This window comes from Pholcus phalangioides, unplaced genomic scaffold, assembly GCF_987345545.1.
Source record: "Pholcus phalangioides strain wild (caught in Gottingen) unplaced genomic scaffold, Ppha-v1.0 ptg000007l_1, whole genome shotgun sequence".
NCBI lineage: Eukaryota > Metazoa > Arthropoda > Arachnida > Araneae > Pholcidae > Pholcus > Pholcus phalangioides.
In genome coordinates, this window is record NW_028301600.1 from 11,403,317 (window position 1) to 11,423,983 (window position 20,667).

At 35.3% G+C, this 20,667-nt stretch overlaps 1 protein-coding gene across 2 annotated transcripts in view; it reads left to right on the top strand.

Annotated features, from left to right (window-relative positions):
* Positions 1-20,667, top strand: part of LOC149084913 (glutamate receptor 1-like) — a 274,407-nt gene that overhangs the window by 245,087 nt on the left and 8,653 nt on the right. For both annotated transcript variants that reach the window (XM_089232649.1, XM_089232651.1), the window contains exons 10-14: positions 7,416-7,771; positions 11,419-11,617; positions 12,839-13,083; positions 19,877-19,985; positions 20,522-20,659. In XM_089232649.1, coding sequence (XP_089088775.1) covers positions 7,416-7,771; positions 11,419-11,617; positions 12,839-13,083; positions 19,877-19,985; positions 20,522-20,659 — 1,047 coding nt within the window. The remainder of the gene's footprint in view (positions 1-7,415; positions 7,772-11,418; positions 11,618-12,838; positions 13,084-19,876; positions 19,986-20,521; positions 20,660-20,667) is intronic.

The following is a 20,667-nucleotide window of genomic DNA, read 5'->3' on the forward strand; positions in this document are numbered from 1 at the left end:
CATATTGAAGAAAAAAAACCCGAAAGCATGGAATAAGTAAAGTCAAACATAAAATCTTTTGAAAATGGAGATTTTCCTTGAAGTATCAATTTTTTACTTCTTGAATTCAAAGTAAAGATGTAACTTGAAAAACAAGATGTTGTTCGAAGATTTCACGGTAAGATATAAAAAGGAATTTGCATTAGAGACCGAAGAATTTCGTAATTGATTAATTTTTTGAAGAAAAATACATTAACAGATTAAAGTGGCTTTTACTGTATCTAATTAAAAGTTGCAAAGTTGCCGTGATACTTGTTTTTGAGACCCTTGTAGCGTATATATATATATATATATATACATACACACACATAAAATTCAATTCTGATTGAACGTACCCCCAGCATGTTCTTGTAATCTGTTGAAATAACCGTTAAATAACTGCTTAAAAAGTTTTAAACTAAGACCGATGTAAAAATAATTTCTCATAAGCCTTTAATGTATAGTATAGGTAAAATTCTGTTTTACGTCTCTTCGTTATCATTGATTTTCGTTTTCTTGAAGTCGATGAGCGTTTATTTTGCAAACAAAGTAAATGTGTATGTAGCGTTCCATCACGTTTAGTTTTTGAGATAAATTGAAAAATAAATTTCAATAGTAATGCATTGGTAGCATACAAACCACATTGAAACTGTGCATTATAAACGTATATAGTAAATCATTTTCAGACATTCCAGTGAATTTAATGGTGATTTTAGGGTGCTGATTCCGAATCTGGCACTGATTTTGTCAAATGGGCTCTATTTTTTTGAGGTAAAGCGAAAATCAAATTTCAATGGAATACATAAGCAGCATACAAATCGCATTGAAACTATACGTTATGAATAAATATAGTAAATCGTTGCCAAGGATATTTCATTGATTTTAGGGCCTATCGTTATAATGACAGAGCTAGGATATAAAATCGAAGTATGTATTTATGAGGTGATGAAATAAAAATTCTAAAATATTTTGGTTTGAATTATTTCCCTTAAAATATGAAAATGTTTTGTGAAAAAACCTAACGTGATAAAAACAATGGATTGCCATTTTGGAATCAGCCCATAAAATACGAAAATCAGTTATATCAAAACTAAAAAAGCTTTCAAAAGTATTGTTTTGTAGACCTGTGTTGTATGAATAGATACAAAAAAATTAGTATTTTTCAATTTTTGGAATTAGAAGCTCGATTTGGAGAGATTTCAGTATTTTAACGTAAATTATATATAACTTTGTCACTACACAAAAAAGCTCAAAGAGAATTGAATAATATAAAAAATAATTGCATATATATATATATATATAACAGGTATTAAAAAACTGAAAGTGAAAAAAAATTAAGATACCATCAAAAAATGAGATCATTCTGTAGTTACTTTGAAAATTAAGAATAAGCCGAAAAAAATCGAAAAAAAAACCAAACATTTACAAGATATCCGAAGGTAGATAAATAGATAGATTTATTTGCACAATAACACAGTTGAATACAAAAAAAAAAAAACACCAGGGATTAATGCCCGACAGACCAGTCACGACCCAGGCTCTGTCCCTCCTAAAAAACTCATCTCTGCCTCTACCGGCAGTCGAACCCGGGTCCCTCGATTGCCGGACGAGTGTTCTGACCACTAAGCTACAGAGGAGATAAAATGGTCTCCCCGGCGGGGAATCTAACCCCGGTCTCCCGCGTGACAGATTAATGCCCAGCATTCATTTTACACATACAATGTACAAATACAAATACAACGCCAAACAGGCAAAATGCCCAACGAGGTGGCTGAGAAAAAGATGCCCATAAACATAATATCAAAAAATTCATTAATTAATTAAGCAAAGACAAAAATAAGTCAGATTCGTGGAGGCGAGTAGGCAATTCACATAAACCAATGCTAATGAAAAAAAAAATCACTCTCCGCTATCCATACGAAGGTTTTCAACAGCTGACTGATGCCGAGATGAATTTTAGGAAAGAAAAGAAAATTCAACTGCCTTTTTACGGGCAAGACGAGCACTAAGGAAAGATTAATGGTCGCTGCCTTTAGAGTCTAATGGTCTAGGCTCTAGGGCACTCATCTGGCAAGTGATAGGACGTTGGTTTTGTTCCCCGCAAGGGCGATTGCATTTTCTTTCTTTCCTAAAATTCATCCTCACATCAGCCAGCTGTTGAAAATTTTCATGCGGATACTCACCCGGTAAGTGACAGTACGTGGATTCGGTTCCCCGCAAGGGCAGTTGCATTATTTTCTTGGCTATGCATCAGCCAGCTGTTGAAAACCTTTGTATTTATAAGATAATTGACCATAACAAAAATGGGGACAAAAATTGTTGTCGTTTAAAGCTTCTTGATACGCCTTTGCAGTACAGTAAGTAGCATGCAATACTCTAACTTCTCAACATGACAGTGCTGTATTTACGACTCCGGAAGGTAAGCTGTTACGTGTGTTAAAAATGTTTTCAGGTCAACAATTTCCTACGAAAGTACAACCTGGATTTGTTGCTAACGATTCAAAACTGACGCTTCCTTTTATCATAATAAAATTTCCAACAAATTTACTTTACATCAACAGGTTTTTCAATAGACAAAAATTGAAACTTAGAAGTCTCTCTATTAGTTCATACCGATAGTACCAATAAATCTTTTCATCATCCCCTGAAGTTATCTATAGATATATTATCACAATAATCAATTATATTCATGTAAATATATCCATCTTACATATTTGTCACACACACACGCACGCGCATTCTGCAAGTTCTGAAAAAAAGAAAATTTAAACACCATTTTTCACTTTAAAGTGTAAAATCAGTAATACTTTATTATCAGGCCCATCGCTAGGCTGGGACAACCGGTACACTGAACCGAATGGGGGGGCACACAAAAATGTACACTTATTTTGCATAATAATAACCTTTCTGGGGGGGGGGGGGTCCAAGAAGAAGTTTGCCTCTGGGTACCAGGAAGGCACTCTACGATCCTGCTTATGATGTTGCTAATGTGAAAAGTACCTGGTACTTCTCTAAGTGCTCCAAAGAGTGTGTAAAGCGGTTGCAAATGTGAACATCCCTATTGACCGCAAAAACAGGTTTTTTTTGTTTCTCTTTTGCGAATTCCTAATATGGATCCCTTTGGCACTTACAGTTACTTCCACTTTTACTCTTCAATCACAATTTGACTTGCACTACCCATCATTTTCTGCGATCGTCGATTTTTTAGCAATTGATAGCGATACTTACTTGCCTTCGACAGTTATTTTGACTGAAATTGGGAACACATTACTCACTTTTGATATTTCTTTTGGCTGCATGGCTGCAATCGACAACTTAACGTGCCTTTGACCATTTTTTGGCTCTAATCGACAACTTAACTTGCCTTGGAAAATGTTTTCGGCTGTAATTGACAACATTACTTTTTTGACGATTTGTTGTATTTTTATGAAAGAAATATGGCAAGCCTAGGTATCTTTCTTACCGGAACAACTTTCGCAGTCCGGATGGAACTCCTTGGTGTTCTGCATTTGGCCGCGGGCTGGAGGTTGTGTACCCCTGCTTAAGAGGAATTTATCCTACAGCAAAGCCCACCAGCATACAGCAATGAAGGTTTTTATGTTCTTTTTAAATGCAGGACTAATCGAGTTTCAAAAGTAGATACTATTTGGTCTAGAAGTAAGCTTTACGGGATTAAGCCACGAAAGTGAAATAGTTCGTCATAAAACGTAGAACAAAATATTAGAGTGATATTCTCAATAATATTGCTGCATTTTCTGGACAGCGGAAATAAATGCGTGTATTGCGCAATGTCTAAGTTGCCCATGAGATATATAAGTCTCTGACCCTTTTATCCTAGCATCTGTTGTCTTATGAACGTTATATTTATTATTATTTTTCTATGGTATCGAAACGAAAACGATTACTACAAGGAACATGCAATGATGTTTCGTCTCGAGGGAAATCGTGAAAAACAAGGAAGCGCGGAATGCAAATGCTAGAAATATACTGCTCCAACACAGGATTCCTTTACGTGACCGGCGGTACGTGACACGCTCGCTAGAGTTCAGATACTCGAGGGATATACTGTAGAGCCAGCCATATGAACAAATAAATAAGAAAAAGTTTGTATGAAACAAACCGTATATTTTTATCTACTTCAGAAGAGAATGATTCTTGAGGATTACATGCATTTGAATGGATTGTACATCGCTCCTACGCAATTCGTTTTTTGCGTCTGAGATAATATTGGATCTTGCACTGCAGTAGAGAATGTTTCCATATTCAAATTTTATACGACGTGTCTCTTACTTAAATGTGGAAAAGATAACTCTGAACTTTCTAAAAATTCAATTTTAGAGAGATTTGCGATTTACGTCTAATTTTTTTTTATTCAACGAAACCAACACAAACAACTTTTTTTATTATTCCAGAAGTTTTAGTTATTTAATCTACGTGGTTTAATTGATTATTTCAACGCGTGTAACGACGATGAGTCTAAAGTTTGAAAAGTTTCGTTTTTAACGAATTATTCACATAAAACTTCATTTCTTGCTTCCTACGCACTAGATCTCTGCTGAATAATTGGCTCTATAGCGAGTTTAGGATAATAACAAAACGAAGAAATTTATTGTTTCAACCGATAAATGGTCAAAATATAATCAACGATATAACTTGATCTCTTACGCAGAAAGCTGCAGAAATTTCCAGCGCAATCAATATTTTTTTTTAATTTTCATGCCAAAAATGATTTCGCTTCAATCATTAAAAAAGAAAATCATCACCCACTGCAGTAATTTTATAATTATCATAAAATGAGTGGCGGCAATGAATATTTCCAAAAAATAATTGCGACCAAAATTAAGCACCCAGAGAAGCGTCTTTAAATCATTATTTAACTAATAGGTGGCTTGGTATTTTGACGTACGTCTGACGTTTCATCTTAGTTCATTCCGTGGAGAGTAATTGGCTAATAATTATGGGTACTCCCGATATCTTTAAGCGCTTTCAGTGAATAATATGACAGAAGATTATGTTTCATGGTTCCTTGGATTAAATGAAACAGCTCAGCAGAAAACCATTCCTCTACTAATTATCTGAAATATGATAAAATCTTGATACAACACTACAGCTTTATTTACTTCCATTATGAAAACCCCAAAAAATATCCATCGAATAGGTGCGTGTAAACCCTCTATGGCTTACACCCCATAAAAAGGTATTGACTTTTTTTTTTACAAAAACGGATGTAAACTGGTGCTGTTAGCATATTTTTAATTGGAACAATACACGTAGACAGCACTTTATTAATTAGAGTGACTTTTTTAATTCGCTAAAATGGTTAATTAAGGATAAAATATACAGTTTGCTTTGATTATATTATTAGCTATAAACAGATGAAATCTTTATTAGAAAAGTTGAATAGGTTTTACCTTATTTATATGAATAGCGTAACTACCTTTATTTCCAATTCTCTCAATTTGGGATGAGTTTATAAATCTGTGAACATGTAAAGTTTAAGCAGAACTCTAAATTACAACAACAAGGAATCAACTCTTTACTAAATAAAAAAAAGTAATGCGCTCCTAATATAGCCGTATTTTTTATCAAAATGACAAAAAAGATGTATTTTCTAAACTACCAAATACCTTTAAGCAAAATATTTTTGCATAAATACCTTTAGGCGAAAAACAAAAATGAGAAAAGAAATTAGTACAATTGTTTTTTTTCCGACCATCTATATTCAAATATACACAGAACCATGGGGGGTTTATATTATAATAAACATTTTGGTTATGATTGGACGCTGAGAGTGTTGATGAAATTAAAAAAAAAACAAAAAAAAAACGACGAGGATCATTACTGAGAGAATGCTATAACGTACCAGTTGTCCAATTGCTTTGAGTCTGGATGTAGAGATGCCCATCGTTTCATCGCGCGAACGACCTGCAAAAAGAAGAGCTAGGGCTGTGACAGAATCAAACGTTTACAATACTCTTCACCTAAGCGTCAGAAATAACCTCTGTTTTTACATATGCTTTTTGAAAAGCAGGAAGGGGGCAGGGAATGCAAAAAGGGGTGTCAGGTCTAGATTGTAGGGGTGGTTGCTTCAGTAATTCTGAGTAAAATTATGCAAAAATGATTGATTGTTTGCTGTCACACATGTGGACGGACATTTTGCCTTGCAAAATCAAAACACCCACACTCAATATTCCAGAATATTTGTTATTGCGGTTATTTTTCCGGTGTTTATGAATTTTTAAAGTTTCTATGCACTTTTTTCTCACCCTGTATTAAACATTTATATGGTAAGCATATTCAATTATGTAAGTATAACTGATAGGGGAAAAAATATGTCTGGTTAGAGACCTTATAGCTTCGGAATGCTCAAAAAACTGGCGATGGAGAAAAATGGATAACATTATCTGAAGTCCCGATAACTATAAACAATTTTTTCCGATGTTATAATATTGCTTCGTTCCGTTCTCAGGCAAAGTGATAACAATACCCGAATAATAGCATTATCCATGATTTTAATAAATTTAATAATTTAAAAAATAATTTGCAAATTTTGTCTGATTTGGAACAGTAGAACGCATTTCAGAGCTCTTTGAAGTATTTCTCGCTAACCCAGTTTTTTTAAACTAAAAAAGTATTCATGAAATAAAATTGAAACCCCTGCCTTTTCTATACAGGGGGTCCTGTAAGTGCTAATGGGGCCTTTATCTCATCAACCGTCTGTCGTAGAGGTATGATTTCAATTGAAAAAATGTTCTACAGGCGTTCAAAAATTACCCTGTGCCAGTTTTGAGAGTGAAATGTGAAGAGTGATACTGTATTTGAGAGTGATACTGTATTTTCATACAGTATATATCACAAAATAAAAAAAACCTACATTTTTATACGGTCCCCTTGTCCTCCAACTCCCAATTAGAAAGTTGTTGCCGTGTATCTCCTGTGGCCAGCAGAAAAAACTCCATGCTTCGAACTGCAATATTCGTTACCATATTTGAATTCAAAAACCAGAGAAAAGTTATGAAAGAACAGCAAAAACTCACGGACGAAGCTTTTTTTCCTCTGAATTCAAATATTTCAGCGAAGGAAATCAGCACTTAGAAACCTGCAATTTTTTTCGTTGTCCTCAGGATAGACAGCGCAACAACTTTCTGATTGTAAGTTAGAGGACGGGGCCGTATAAAAATTTAATTTTTTTTAGTTACTCACCTTGCTTTCTCTCTCAAAACTGGTACAGTGTAATTTTGTACCCCTTTCGAGCATTTTTTAAATAGAAATTATACCTCTACGATGGACGGTTGAGGAGATAAAGGCCGCATTAGCACTTAAAGGACGCCCTGTAGAATTGAATAATGTAAAAGACGACTTATTATTTTTCAATTATTTTTTCCTTTTTTCAACAGCAAGCTGACGTGGCAATAGCTCCTCTGACCATCACATCGGCAAGAGAAAGAGTTATTGATTTCACGAAACCGTTCATGTCTCTCGGCATAAGTATAATGATCAAAAAACCAATGAAGAAAAAACCTGGCGTGTTTTCTTTTATGAATCCACTTTCGAAAGAAATATGGATGTGTATCATATTTGCATACGTTGGCGTTTCTGTGGTTCTGTTTCTGGTGAGTCGTTTCTCACCTCACGAATGGAGGTACGAAGACAGTTTCGTGGGTCCTTCTGTCGCAAATGATTTCTCTTTGTACAACAGTCTCTGGTTCTCTCTGGGAGCATTCATGCAACAAGGCTGTGATATATGTCCTAGGTAAGCAATGCTGTTCGTCATTATTTCCCTATCCGTTTTAGAACCCGAGCATTGATTTTTTGGAATTGATTGATCTCAAAAAAGATTCGAGATCCACACATTCATAAATATATTGGGGGTTATAAAAAAATTAAATTTTTTTTAAAGAATTTAAAATTCAAAATTTAATTTTCAATCAGATTAAGTCGATACACACAATTTCTAATCTTCTAATCATTTTATGAACTGAACAGTTTCTTTTTAATTTCGAATTATTTTTGATTCAACTATATTCATTTCATGCAATTTTATCATGCGCGCAAGCTGTTTTTAATGCTTATTGTGGAAATTTGTAAAAAAATTAAGTATTGGAGATATATATAAAATTTTGTACAAGCATAATATAGCATATGCAATCAAATATACGTGGTAAAAGTTGTAAATAAACCAATGGATAGATAATACTTTTTAATAATATTTCTACATAAGACAGTTTTTTATCGTGTTAAAATGTGAAAACGCCTCAAGTGTTGCCTTCTGATGAAAGCCCCCCAAAAAATTGAAAATTAAAATAGATATTACATAATAAATATTTTGTGACATTTTGAGAGACCTGTAATTTAATAATTTCACCAGTATTAACAAGATATCTCGCATGATATAAAAAAACTTTTGTTTTAGCAATCAGAAGTCCAAATTAATGGCAATGAAATGCTTTCTCAATGAAACAAATTTTCCATTACCTCTTAGTTTTCCACCTGCTGAAAATTGGAGGAAAGCCTACTTCATAAAAAAAATATATGACATTTTACAATGGGTTTAATTTGTTTTGGGCGATTTCTGCTATGCCGGTTAAACGATATCTACATAGGGGCCATTCAAGTATTACGTAAGCAGATTTTCAGCCATTTTTGACAACCTCCCCCCCCCCCTTGTCAGCCAAAGTCAGCAAAACACTGACCCCTCCTCCCCCCCGTCAGCAAAATTTCGTCAGCTCGATGCTGACGTAATACTTGAATGACCCCTTATTCTTAAATCTGAAGCTTTTTTATTCTTCGATCTTTTAGATAGTCAAACAGGTGTTTAAATGAACTCTTCAACGAAAAGAGAATTAAATCAATCGGCCAACGCTAAAGGCAAAAAATCAGATTTTTCAAAATTTCCAGATTTTATTTAATCATAACATTTAAAGTGTAAAGTTATATGAAAAAAACAACATATTTCCACTATTTCTCGTGATAGAATTTATTACGTCATCCATAGAGGATGGAGATGAATTTATAGAATCGATGATAGTCGAGCATTATGTATACGCACACATGGTGCATAGCTACTAGCATGCACTGCATTTTATTGGCGAACTGTTTAAGTTCGCAGTAAGTAATAAGGAATTATAATTCCATTAGATGAAGTATCCACGTAATGTGTTGACCTCACATTAGTCATTCGTATTGCAAGGGGTTGTGTACTTATTAAAATAAAAAAGAATTAACTTTTTTATGAGCACCTTGTGCTCAAACACCCAGTATCCATATCTTTTTTCAGCTACCTCGTAGGGCAATTTGTTTGCTGTGGTCTTTGTGTTTGTACCGTATTTTCCTGCGTACAATCCTCCGCATTGAAAAAAAATAAATAAAAATTTACCTTTTGTTTTTCAATAAAACATTCATTTGTATGCTAATTAATGAAATTTATTAACGAAACAATAGCATTATTTACAAACGAAACAAAATTTACAGTTCAATCAAAATCTTTCAAATTCAGACTCATCAGAATACTCATCAGGCTGATAAAATTTTCTGCAGATTGCCCGCAGCGGTAGATAATCCGCGTTTTTTAATGTATTTAACCACTTTTTTTAACAGATAATCCTCGGATTATATGGAGGAAAACCCGATATTTGTATTTGTATCAGGAAGTCGTTGCTCTGTCTCTCCTGATGACAAAAAAAAAAAAAAAAAAAAAAAATTCACGTTTCGATTGCGATATCCAATGGGATATTTGAATTTAACAAACGGAGAAAAGTTGGGAAATAGAGCAACTTAAATGCTGGTGAAACGCGTTTTATCCCCCCCCCCACCCCACCCATTTATCCATTTTTTATCCACCTTTTATTCGTTTTTGGAATTCAAATATCTCAGTGAATATTGCATTTAGGAACGTGGAATTTTTATTAGCATAGGAGAGACAAGGCAACAACTTTCTGATTGGGATTTTGAGCACAAGGTGTCAGTATAAAAGTCAATTTTTTTATTTTAATAACTTTATAACCCCTTGCAATATGAATGACTCATCTGACTTATTAAACGTTACTTGGATACATTTTTTAAATGTAAGTTTGCCTGTAGGATCAACGATTCGCCAGTAAAATGCATTGCGTGCTGGTAGCTATACACCCTGTATACGTTAGTTCATGCAGTAATTCACGATATGGTATTTCATATATAGTAATTCATGAATTATGTGAATTTTCCGATTGCGTATTTTTTAATAATTTTACTGTAATGCGAACCACTGTTCATTTTTATTGAAATTAAAATTCATTTTATAGAAATGTAGCAATATACAGGGTGTTTCAAAAAGAATCACCCAATTTGAAATGCGTATATTACGAAAAGTATTGAACACACATAGATACTTAAGATTAATTTTTATATTACATGGCTAATCAAATTTTTTTTACAAACCAAATTAAAGGTCCGAAGGTTTTTTAACAACTGGCTGTTGCGAAGGTATAATTTGGAAAGAAAGAAAATTCAACTTTCCCTGCGGGGAATCGAACCAACGCCCTTGACCAATAGACTACAGAGGCACCGAATCTCTCAATCTTTCCTTGGAGTTCGTGTAGTCTATTGGTCTAGGGCGTTCACCCGAAAAATGAAAGGACATGGGTTCGATTCCCCGCTGGGGCAGTTGAATTTTCTCTCTTTCCAAAATATATCTTCGCAACAGCCAGTAGTTGAAAAAAAACAAAAAAAAACCCTTCGTACTGTAGCGGAGAGTGACGTCATCCTTGTACAAATTAAAGGTGCTCAATATGCTACCTTGGAATGCACGGCATATGCCTATACGGTAGTCAAATTCGTCCCAAACTTTTGCGAGCATGTTTTCTTCCACGGCTGCTGTTATACGTATCTTCAGTTTGGCTAATGTAGCTGGAAGGGGGGAGGCACATAAACGTAGTCTTTTTTAAACTCCCACAAGAAATAGCACACTGTGAGGTCAGGCGATCTTGGAGGCCAGTGATGTTTATCTGAATCTCGTCAGGTCCCGTACGGCCTTTCCATCGTTTAGGAATGCGATTGTTCAAAAATTCTCGAACGTCCAAGCTCCAGTGTGGTGGTACCCCATCCTGCTGGAAAATGAAGTCACCCAAATCGGTTTCTAACTGCGGGGAAAGCCAATATTGACAAATACTGAAGTAGCGGCTGAAGGAAGAGCGTCAGTGCTGCCTGTCGGCAACTGCGTGAAACTCGATATTTCCCTCTTTCTACCTATACATTATTCGATCAAAACGGATTAAAAGCCGAATAGTTATGATTTTTGTAAATGGGATGATTTTTTTTGAAACACACTGTAGATCAATACATAAATAATGAGAGATATAAATAATCTGAAACCATCTATTGATATTTTTGTGAAGAAAGCAAATATTTAACTTCATTCAGATCAATTGGAGGTCGTATTGTCGGAAGTGTGTGGTGGTTTTTCACGTTAATCATAATCTCATCGTACACGGCAAACTTAGCAGCGTTTCTTACAGTAGAAAGAATGGTCACACCAATCAATTCAGCTGATGATCTTTCCAAACAGACGGAAGTTGAATATGGTACTTTGATGTATTCTTCAACGCAAGAATTTTTCCGAGTGAGTAAATAAATCCGTATATTTGTCTCTCAATTTTATGGTATAGCAAAAGTAACAGAATTAAATCTTTTCAAACTAATGATACTTTCAAAATATTATTTTGTATCTGTATGCCGGAGGGGTAAAGGGCACCATGTTCTAAAAGGAAAATTCTACAGGACGGAACCGTTTGAAGATTCTTTTTAGAATGTCTTCCTATTGAGCTCGCTTGCCTTCTAAAGGGAATATATCTGTTATTTATTGAAATGGGACTAAGACTCTCCATTACGTATGCGTTGTGTAAAGAAAGTACTGAAAATTAATAACGTTATCCCAATATTGACGAAAATGGATATAGTGTCATTTCTCTCCGCTGTACAGATATAAATAGTTATGTTACTTAAATATGGCAACAAGTTCTGATGGTATCCCATGGAATACGAAAAATAAATTTTTGTGAGTCACTAGAAAGGGCAGAAGATGTCGAGCGCAGTTGTTTTTTCTTTGTATTATAAGATACCTGATTTTTCCTGATTTTTGAGTATAAACCATTTTGTTAAAAAATCTAATACAAATAAAATGGCCAAAACAGGCAAATTGCCCATCGAGGTAGCTGAAAAAATTATGCCCATAAAAAATAAGGATGTCAAATAACCAAAATACAGAAATCCAACATAAAAGCATGTCACCAAAAAAAAAAAAAAATAAATAAATAAATAAAAAATAAAAAATACACTACCCATAAAAGAGATTATGGTGTCAGAATTCACGACCCACGACCCTCAGACTTAAGTTATTACATTTATTTACAACTCCTTGAGACACCACAACCTGGACTTGTCCCTTACTAAACGATAAAATTTGTAAAAACTAATAATTTAAATCTGTTGGGCACAGTTTATTTTTAAACCATCGTTTTTTCATTGTTTTTGAAATTATAATATTTATTTAATATTTATCAATTTTTTTTAGAAATACAAAATTAATCTCAAGATATAAATATGTAAATTTATATCAACGTATTTTTCTCTTCTTTAGGCTTAATGTATGCTAAAGGCTATGGAAATATGGAATGCTTTAAATATATGGGATAAAAACTTTGTTTAAAAAATTCACACATTACGAATTTATTCATCTCAATGAAATGCTTAAAACAATTAAATTAGTATATATTCATGTATTCATAATTTTGAATCTATGTAACGGAGGAATTTCCATGTTGATTTTTTTGGTACACTGCAGAGGTCAAAAATCACTGTTTACGCTAGAATGTGGGAATTCATGAATTCCAGAAAACATGTTTTTGTTACATCTTACGAAGAAGGCATCAGAAGAGTGAGAGAATCGAAAGGCAAATACGCTTTTTTAATGGAATCCACAAAAAACGACTATATCAACGAACGGCAGCCTTGCGATACCATGAAGGTTGGACGAAATCTCGACGCCAAAGGATACGGTGTTGCTACACCTCTAGGTTCTAATCTTCGGTAATGATACATATTTCTATAGATACAATTTCAACTTTGAAAAACTTGTTTTTTTATATTTACCAAGATGGGAATTTTATGAGGTCAAATTTTAATTTATTTGACCAAGATTATTTGCTCCTAATAAGAACATTTTTAAAGGGGAGGAAAACCAAATAAGTCTATTAACGCAGCATGCATGACCTTTCAAGTAATCTCGAACACCTACGCAAAAAGAGGACATTTAGAGGACAGTATTTTTAAGATGCATTAATGTTTGTATTGCCCATGTTATAAATTTTAACAATTTTTCTTAACATGCACTTTACAGTCATATGGATTTACTACAAGCCTTTCTATTTTGATTTGAAGTTGGCGAATTATCGGATAATTGACACTTGAGATGTTGGAAGTGATATATATATATATAAAAGGCCCTCAAGAGAGTCCTTTGGCTGCAAATTATTGGCAAACCACGTTGATCTTAGAGGCATACTCTCAATTGAAAAAACGTACCCAAACAACGTGTAGACTTCAGATACGTTGCTCATTTTACAAGGGGTTTCATGGCTAGTAAAATAAAAAATACAGCTGGTAGAAGCTATGGGTTTAGTATAGGATCCTATAAGTGGGTTTGAGCCGGGGGATGAGAAAGAAATTTTTTTGGAGGAGGGCAGTTAAACAAAATTTTTGGGAAACTATGGCATAAACTAACAGGCAAGCTCATTATGCTGTTATTTCTCTTTTTTTCAATTCAAATATCTCAGTGTATGTTGCACTTATAAACATGGATTGTTTTTGTTAAACTCAAACTAGACAAAGCAGCAACTTTCTAATTGAGTGACAAAAAATTATTTTTTTTATTTTAATAAATATACAACCCCTTACAGTATGGATTACGTATCTGAAGCATGCACGTTATTTGGATACTTTTTCTAATTTAAAGTATGCCTCTAGGATAAACGATTCGTGAGTAATTTTTTTTCAGCGGCCAGAGGACTTAAGGCATAACCATGTATATGGCGTGTTTCCCCAAATGTGAGTGAAAGGAGTGAATTCCAGTCACGGTGTGTGTCTGTCGCCACAGTGGTGATCGACTGAAGTTCGTTTCTATGATTCACAAATTCGAGGAGAGAATGCGAGTCGATCTCTCCGTTAAAAAATCTCGTCACAGAGAGCAACAGGTCTATAACGGTACAATTATTCAATCATTACACTCCACTCATAGTTAAAAACATTGATGACAGACGGCAGCAATACATTACAAACATTACAAGTTTCGCAAAGGAATGTCGACGAGCTGCACATGTGTGGTTTAGCAGTAGTAGTAGTAGTAGACACTTTTGAAACACACTTTTTAAATTCAAGTAAAACATGTAATATTTTAAGCAAAAAAAACATGATTTTATAATATTTGAATGAAAATTTCTTGAGATATATGTGATTATAAAATCTTGATTCATAATTTTTTCCCACGGCCTTAAAGTTTTAGACATTTAGTTATTTTAGCAAGAAAGAAGGGGAACATTTCGATACAATTTCACACTAATATCTCAGTAAACTTTATTCAAACTGTGTTTAGGGTACTTTTAATTAACTTTTATTGTGTGTGTAACTTTTTCTGCACAATATAAAAAGAGGCAAATTTAAATAATTTAATTAAATTATAATTAAATAATTAATTGGCATTTTGTTGACTGTGAGCCGCATAAAAATATTAATTTTTGTAATATCGACTTTTAGCAGGTATAAATATCCATAATAATTTTGCTCTCTTTGCTGATCATCTGTATACAGGGTGTCCTGCAAGTGCTAGTACGGCCTTTAACCCATCAACCGTTCGTCATAGAGGCATGATTACAATTTAAAAAATGCTCAACAGGCGTTCAAAAATCCCCCTGTTCTAGTTTTAAGAGTGAAAATGCAGTGTGTAACATAAAAAAAATCAAAATTTTCATACGGTTCCCCTGTGCTCCAACTTCCAACTAGAAAGTTGTTTCTCTGTCTCTCCTGATGCCAACAAAAAAGACTTCCATGTTTCTAAGTGCAATATTCACAGAGATATTCGAATTCGGAAAACGGAGGAAATTTGTTAGAGAACAGCGTTAAATGTGGATGAAACAGGTTTTCCGCAATTAACGATATTTACAAGTACAAGTACAACGCCACAACAGGCAAATTGCCCAACGAGGTGGCTGACTTAAGACCCTCATAGATCCCCGAGCCATTTCCCCCCCCGGAACCCCCAATGAATCGGTACATGCGGGAATGTGCGTGTACGTGTAGTGCAACCTGACGTAAAGTTTTTTTTTGTTTCTGTGTAATGCTTGTTATGTGTAGTGCTGCCATCTGCCATCAGTTTTTCTAACTATGAGTGAAGTGTTATGATTGAATGATTTATCGTTGTAGGACTGTTGCTCTCTGTGGCGAGACTTTTTAACGGGGAGATCGGCTCGCATTTGCGCCTTGAAGTTGGGAACCACAGAAAACCAACTTCAACCGACCGCCACTGTGGGGTTCGAACCCGGATCCTCGCATCGCGAGTCCGTCACTATAACCACTCGACCACCACAGCGGAAGTTCCCGAAGTTCCTCCTTTTTTTCGAATTCGAATATCTCTGTGAATATTGCACTTAGAAACGTGGAACTTTTTTGTTGGCATCAGGAGGGACAAGGCAACAACTTTTTAATTGGAAGTTCAAGCACAGGGGGACCGTAAAAAAATTTAGATTTTTTTTATTTTATTACACATTGTATTTTCACTCTCACAACTGGAACAGGGTAATTTTTGAACACCTGTTGCGCATTTTTAAATAGAAAACACACCTCTATGACGAACAGTTTATGAGATATAGGCCGTGTTAGCACTTACAGGACACCCTGTATATAAAATAACATGTCCTGACTGACTGATTCATCATCATCGAGCCAAAAGACCACTGAAGCTATAATTAGGAAATTTAATCAGTAGCTTTCTTTCATGGCGTAAAAGACTGACTAAGAAGTAGTTTCCTGATATTCGACCCCCTAAGAGGGTCATAAGGGGGTTCAAAGGTAACACAGAGAAATCACGCCGAGCCGAAACTAATACAAATACAAATACAACGCCACAACAAGCAAAATGCCCAACGAGGTGGCTGATAAAAAGATGCCCATAAAAATATGGATGCCATATATTTCAAAAATACAGCAACCCAATTAAAAATGCAATTAACACAAATTATAAACAATATATACACATGATAAAATATTATTCATTTATTTATTTATAGACTCTCACAACAGGCAGATGCCCAATTACAGTGGAGTGAAGAAAGAGTAAAATAACAAACATAAACAGCACGTTGCAATACAGAAAGGCACAGAATAATACAAATAATAACGGCACAATAAAAATAACGCAAAAAAAAAAAAAAAAATACAAATGATACCATATGTGTGTACAAAAAAAGGGGAAAAAAAATGTCAAAAAAGCACATAAGAACTTCCACCTCTGAGGAAGCGGAAAAGAGGAGAATTTTCCAACACGTTTGTTCGGTATGGTGGGACATACAATAGATTTCGGTTGCGAAGATTTATGCTATTACAGTGAAAACTGATTTGGGCTAAAATGTCTGGTACATCCAAGTCGAAGTGCAGAATTTTCACAAAAAAGATGATCAATGCATTCTGACGGCGGACTTCGAGTGATTCATAGTGAAAAGTAGATCTGAGTATGTCTGTAGGAATTCGAATATCAAAAATTTGAAACTTCTTGAAGTAAACAAAGCGCAAAAGCCTATTTTGTGTGCGTTCAATCCTCGTGTTATTGTACAAGTAATATGGATTCCAGATTATGGAACAATATTCTAGAACTGATCTTACGTAAGAATTGTAAAGTCGCAGCAAGGTTTCTGTATTTTGAAAAAATTCGCTGTTGCGGATTATGAAACCGACATTCCTTGATGCTTTTGAAACAATGTTATTAATATGCTGGTTGAAATTTAGAGTCTTATCAAAAGTGACACCTAAGTCCTTCATGTACTCTACCCTTTCGAGTGTTTCCCCTTCTTACTGAAAGACAGACATTTGCACTTGGCAATATTCAGATTTAACTTATTAGTGTTAGAACATGAACTGAGTTGTTCAACAGAATTTTGTAACGTCACAGCATCATCTCTATTATTTACGACTCGGAAGATTTTAACATCATCAGCATACAACGCCCATGAATAATACTTATGGTTGGCTTATTCTAAGAATGGATAGCTTCTCGATTTACCCAAACATGTTTATCGTATTTCTTTTTAAACGTGTCAATTGTGTTACAATTTACTACCTCCGGGGGTAAGCTATTCCATTTATTAACAATCCTATTAGAGAAAAATTCCCTGCGACACCATAACCTTGCATTGTCCCTCACCAATCGATACTGGTGTTCCCTTGTAAAAGCAGTCGATTGGCGGTGTACTAAAAGTTCATGGTCCATCCTATCCATCCCATTGAAAATTTTTAACACTTCGATCATATCTCCTCGACACCTGCGTTCATCCAATGTAAACATATTCAAAACATGAAGTCTCTCTTCATAACTCAAGCCCTGTGTGCCAATAAGGACACGCGTAGCTCTTCTCTGCACCCCTTCAACCAAGTCTATGTCCCTCTGTAGGTATGGTCTCCATAACCTTACAGCATACTCCAGTCCAGGACGAACTAAGCCTCGAAAAAGCGGAAGAATGACTTTGGAGAACGCGAAGAGACCTTTTTGAAAATGAGACCAACCATTCTATTCGCTTTTTTGACCACCGCTGAACAATGTTCAGAAAACCTAAGCCGCTCGTCAATGAGAATTCCCAAATCGGTGACCCTAGTTGCATCCGGGATAGTGACACCATTCAACTCGTAAGAGAACCGTGGGTTGTTCGAACCAAAATGAGCGACCATGCACTTATCAACGCTAAACGTCATGCTCCATTCATATTTGCCCATGCTGCAATCTTGTTTAAGTTGGTCTGGAGTAACTCCCTATCGCGTTCATTCCCGATTACCCCCATTAGCTTCACATCATCTGCGAATTTGCTAGTAATCCCATCGATACCCTGATCGAGTTTATCGATAAAAAGTGAAAAAAGTATGGGGCCAAGGACACCTCCTTGAGGAACTCCACTTGTGACGTCTGTCCAACCAGAGAATTCCCCGTTCACCATAACTCGTTACGACCTATCTCTTAACCACGATTCTATCCAATTCATGAAGTTGCCCCCAATTCCAATCTCGTGTAAACGCTTCAAGAGTTTACCATGTTGGACCCGATCGAACGCCTTCTGGAAATCCAGGTAAACAACATCTACATTTTTGCTCTTACCCAAAGCCTTGGTCACGTGATCATAGAAGCAAAGGAGGTTTGTTACACATGACTTCCCCTTCCTGAACCCATGCTGATTATCCGACAATACATTATTCTCGTCTATCCACTTCACAGACTGCCTTTTGATGATAATTTCCAAAATTTTCGAGAGGGAGCTCGTCAAACTCACTGGACGATAATTTGACACAGCTTCTCTACTGCCCTTCTTAAATATCGGAACAACGTTAGCAAGTTTCCAATCTCTTGGGACGATACCTTCAGCAACACTACTCCTGTATATCTATGCGACTGGCCCCAACAATTCATTAGCACATTCCCTGAGGACGATGGGATAGGGGGGGGGGATCATCATATATAGGGGATCATCTGGTCGTGGTGCTTTGCTTGAACATACATTTCTTAGAAGATTTAGGACCTCCATGTCTTCTACTTGAATATCGTTGAGGGTTTTATTACCCCATGCAACACCCGTATATCGAATATCATTATCTCCATTAAAAACCGACGCGAAAAAGTCATTGAAAGCACTACACATGCCTACATTGCTCTCTACCCTAGAGCCTGCTATCGAGAGGGGGCCAACTGTCCCCTTATATCCATTATTGACGTATCGAAAAAATGATTTTGGGTCAGAGCCAATGTTATCTGCCAACCTAGATTCAACTTCCTTTTTACTATCCCTTATCACTTTTTTTAACAGTCTTCTTTTATCAGTAAACAATGATAGGTCACCTCGTCCACTTTTATACTCTCTGAATGCTCTTTTCTTTTCAAGATAAAGGTTCCGCACGCTATCCGTGAACCATAGAGGGTGCGATGTACAAACACGTTTTTTTCGAACAAAGGGTATGGCGTCATTCAAAACAGAGGACAGCTTCGTACTAAATTCTTCCCATTGACTTACCACCCCTACTGATTCCAACCGGTCCTTGAAAACTTCCGCTAACCTTCTTCTCAAAACATCAAATCTCTCAAACTAGTGAATCCTTCATTATGAAATTTGGTCAGTATTTGTATTTATAATGTAGAGACTTACTAAAAAGAGATTTTTTGAAATTCAACTTCTAGGGAGAAGGGGGGGGGGGGGGTCATAATGTGGTTGAAAGGTTATACATGGGGCAATCATGGCTGAACCGCAACCGCTGAAGCTATAAATGTGAAATTTGGTCAGTATTATGTTTTATAATGTGGGTATCCACTGAAAGGGATTTTTGAAAATTTAATCCTTAAGGCGATCAAGAGCCCTTCAAATGTTATATGGAGTCATCACGAAGTAATTTTCAGATTATTAAATCCTCGAGAGCGAAGCCGCGGGTTACTAGTTATTCATATTTTACTCGAACTTTGAAAATTAACAGTAGAATTTATATCAATTTCTGACAAGTTTGCTGAAAATACCTCGTATACTTGGCATATATTTCAATTCGTCAATAAATAAATAAGTTTTTTAAATTTTGTTATTAACAGGGATCAGCTCAACTTGGCGGTGCTCTCATTGAAAGAAAAAGGAGACTTGGCGAGACTCGAAAACAAATGGTGGTATGACAGAAGTGAGTGCAGGAATGGAGACACAAAAGTACGGACTTTATTCTTTTTGCATATTATATCTCTACAACCTCATTTATATGCAGACAAAAACTTTTTACAGAACGTTAATTAACTGAACTAAAATCATTAGGATACTTAAAATTCAGTTCTCCGTACGGCACTAATAATAATAGGTATAGAGTGCATATAAAAAAATCGACCCTTGAAACAATAAATATCACCAGACATTCTTAAATGTGTATTTCCTCCTAAATTTGGAGCCACAATGATTTGTTTCCTCGAAAACTGCATATTGTTCTACATGAACGACGCATGTTGAAAATAATAATTAAACTCTCAGAAAAAATACTGAACTTCCGCTCCGTATACCACGTTCATCCAGCAAAAAAATAAACGTTTAAGCACTCATTTACATGCGCATGACTTACGGAAACATATAAGTATAGGCATTTTGATGGGATACATCATGAATAGTAATAACGGTGATGTTGATGAAACTAATAACAAATGTTGACCACCTGTAACTTTGGTGATACATGGCTTTCTTTTATTTGTTTTGTTTAGGAGTCTTCGCAAAACGAACTGACTCTGAGCAATGTAGCTGGATGTTTCTATATCCTTATCGGTGGCCTTGTTCTAGCTATGGTCGTGGCTCTACTAGAATTCTGCTACAGAGCTAGAATCGAAGCAGTTCGCTCTAAAGTAAGACG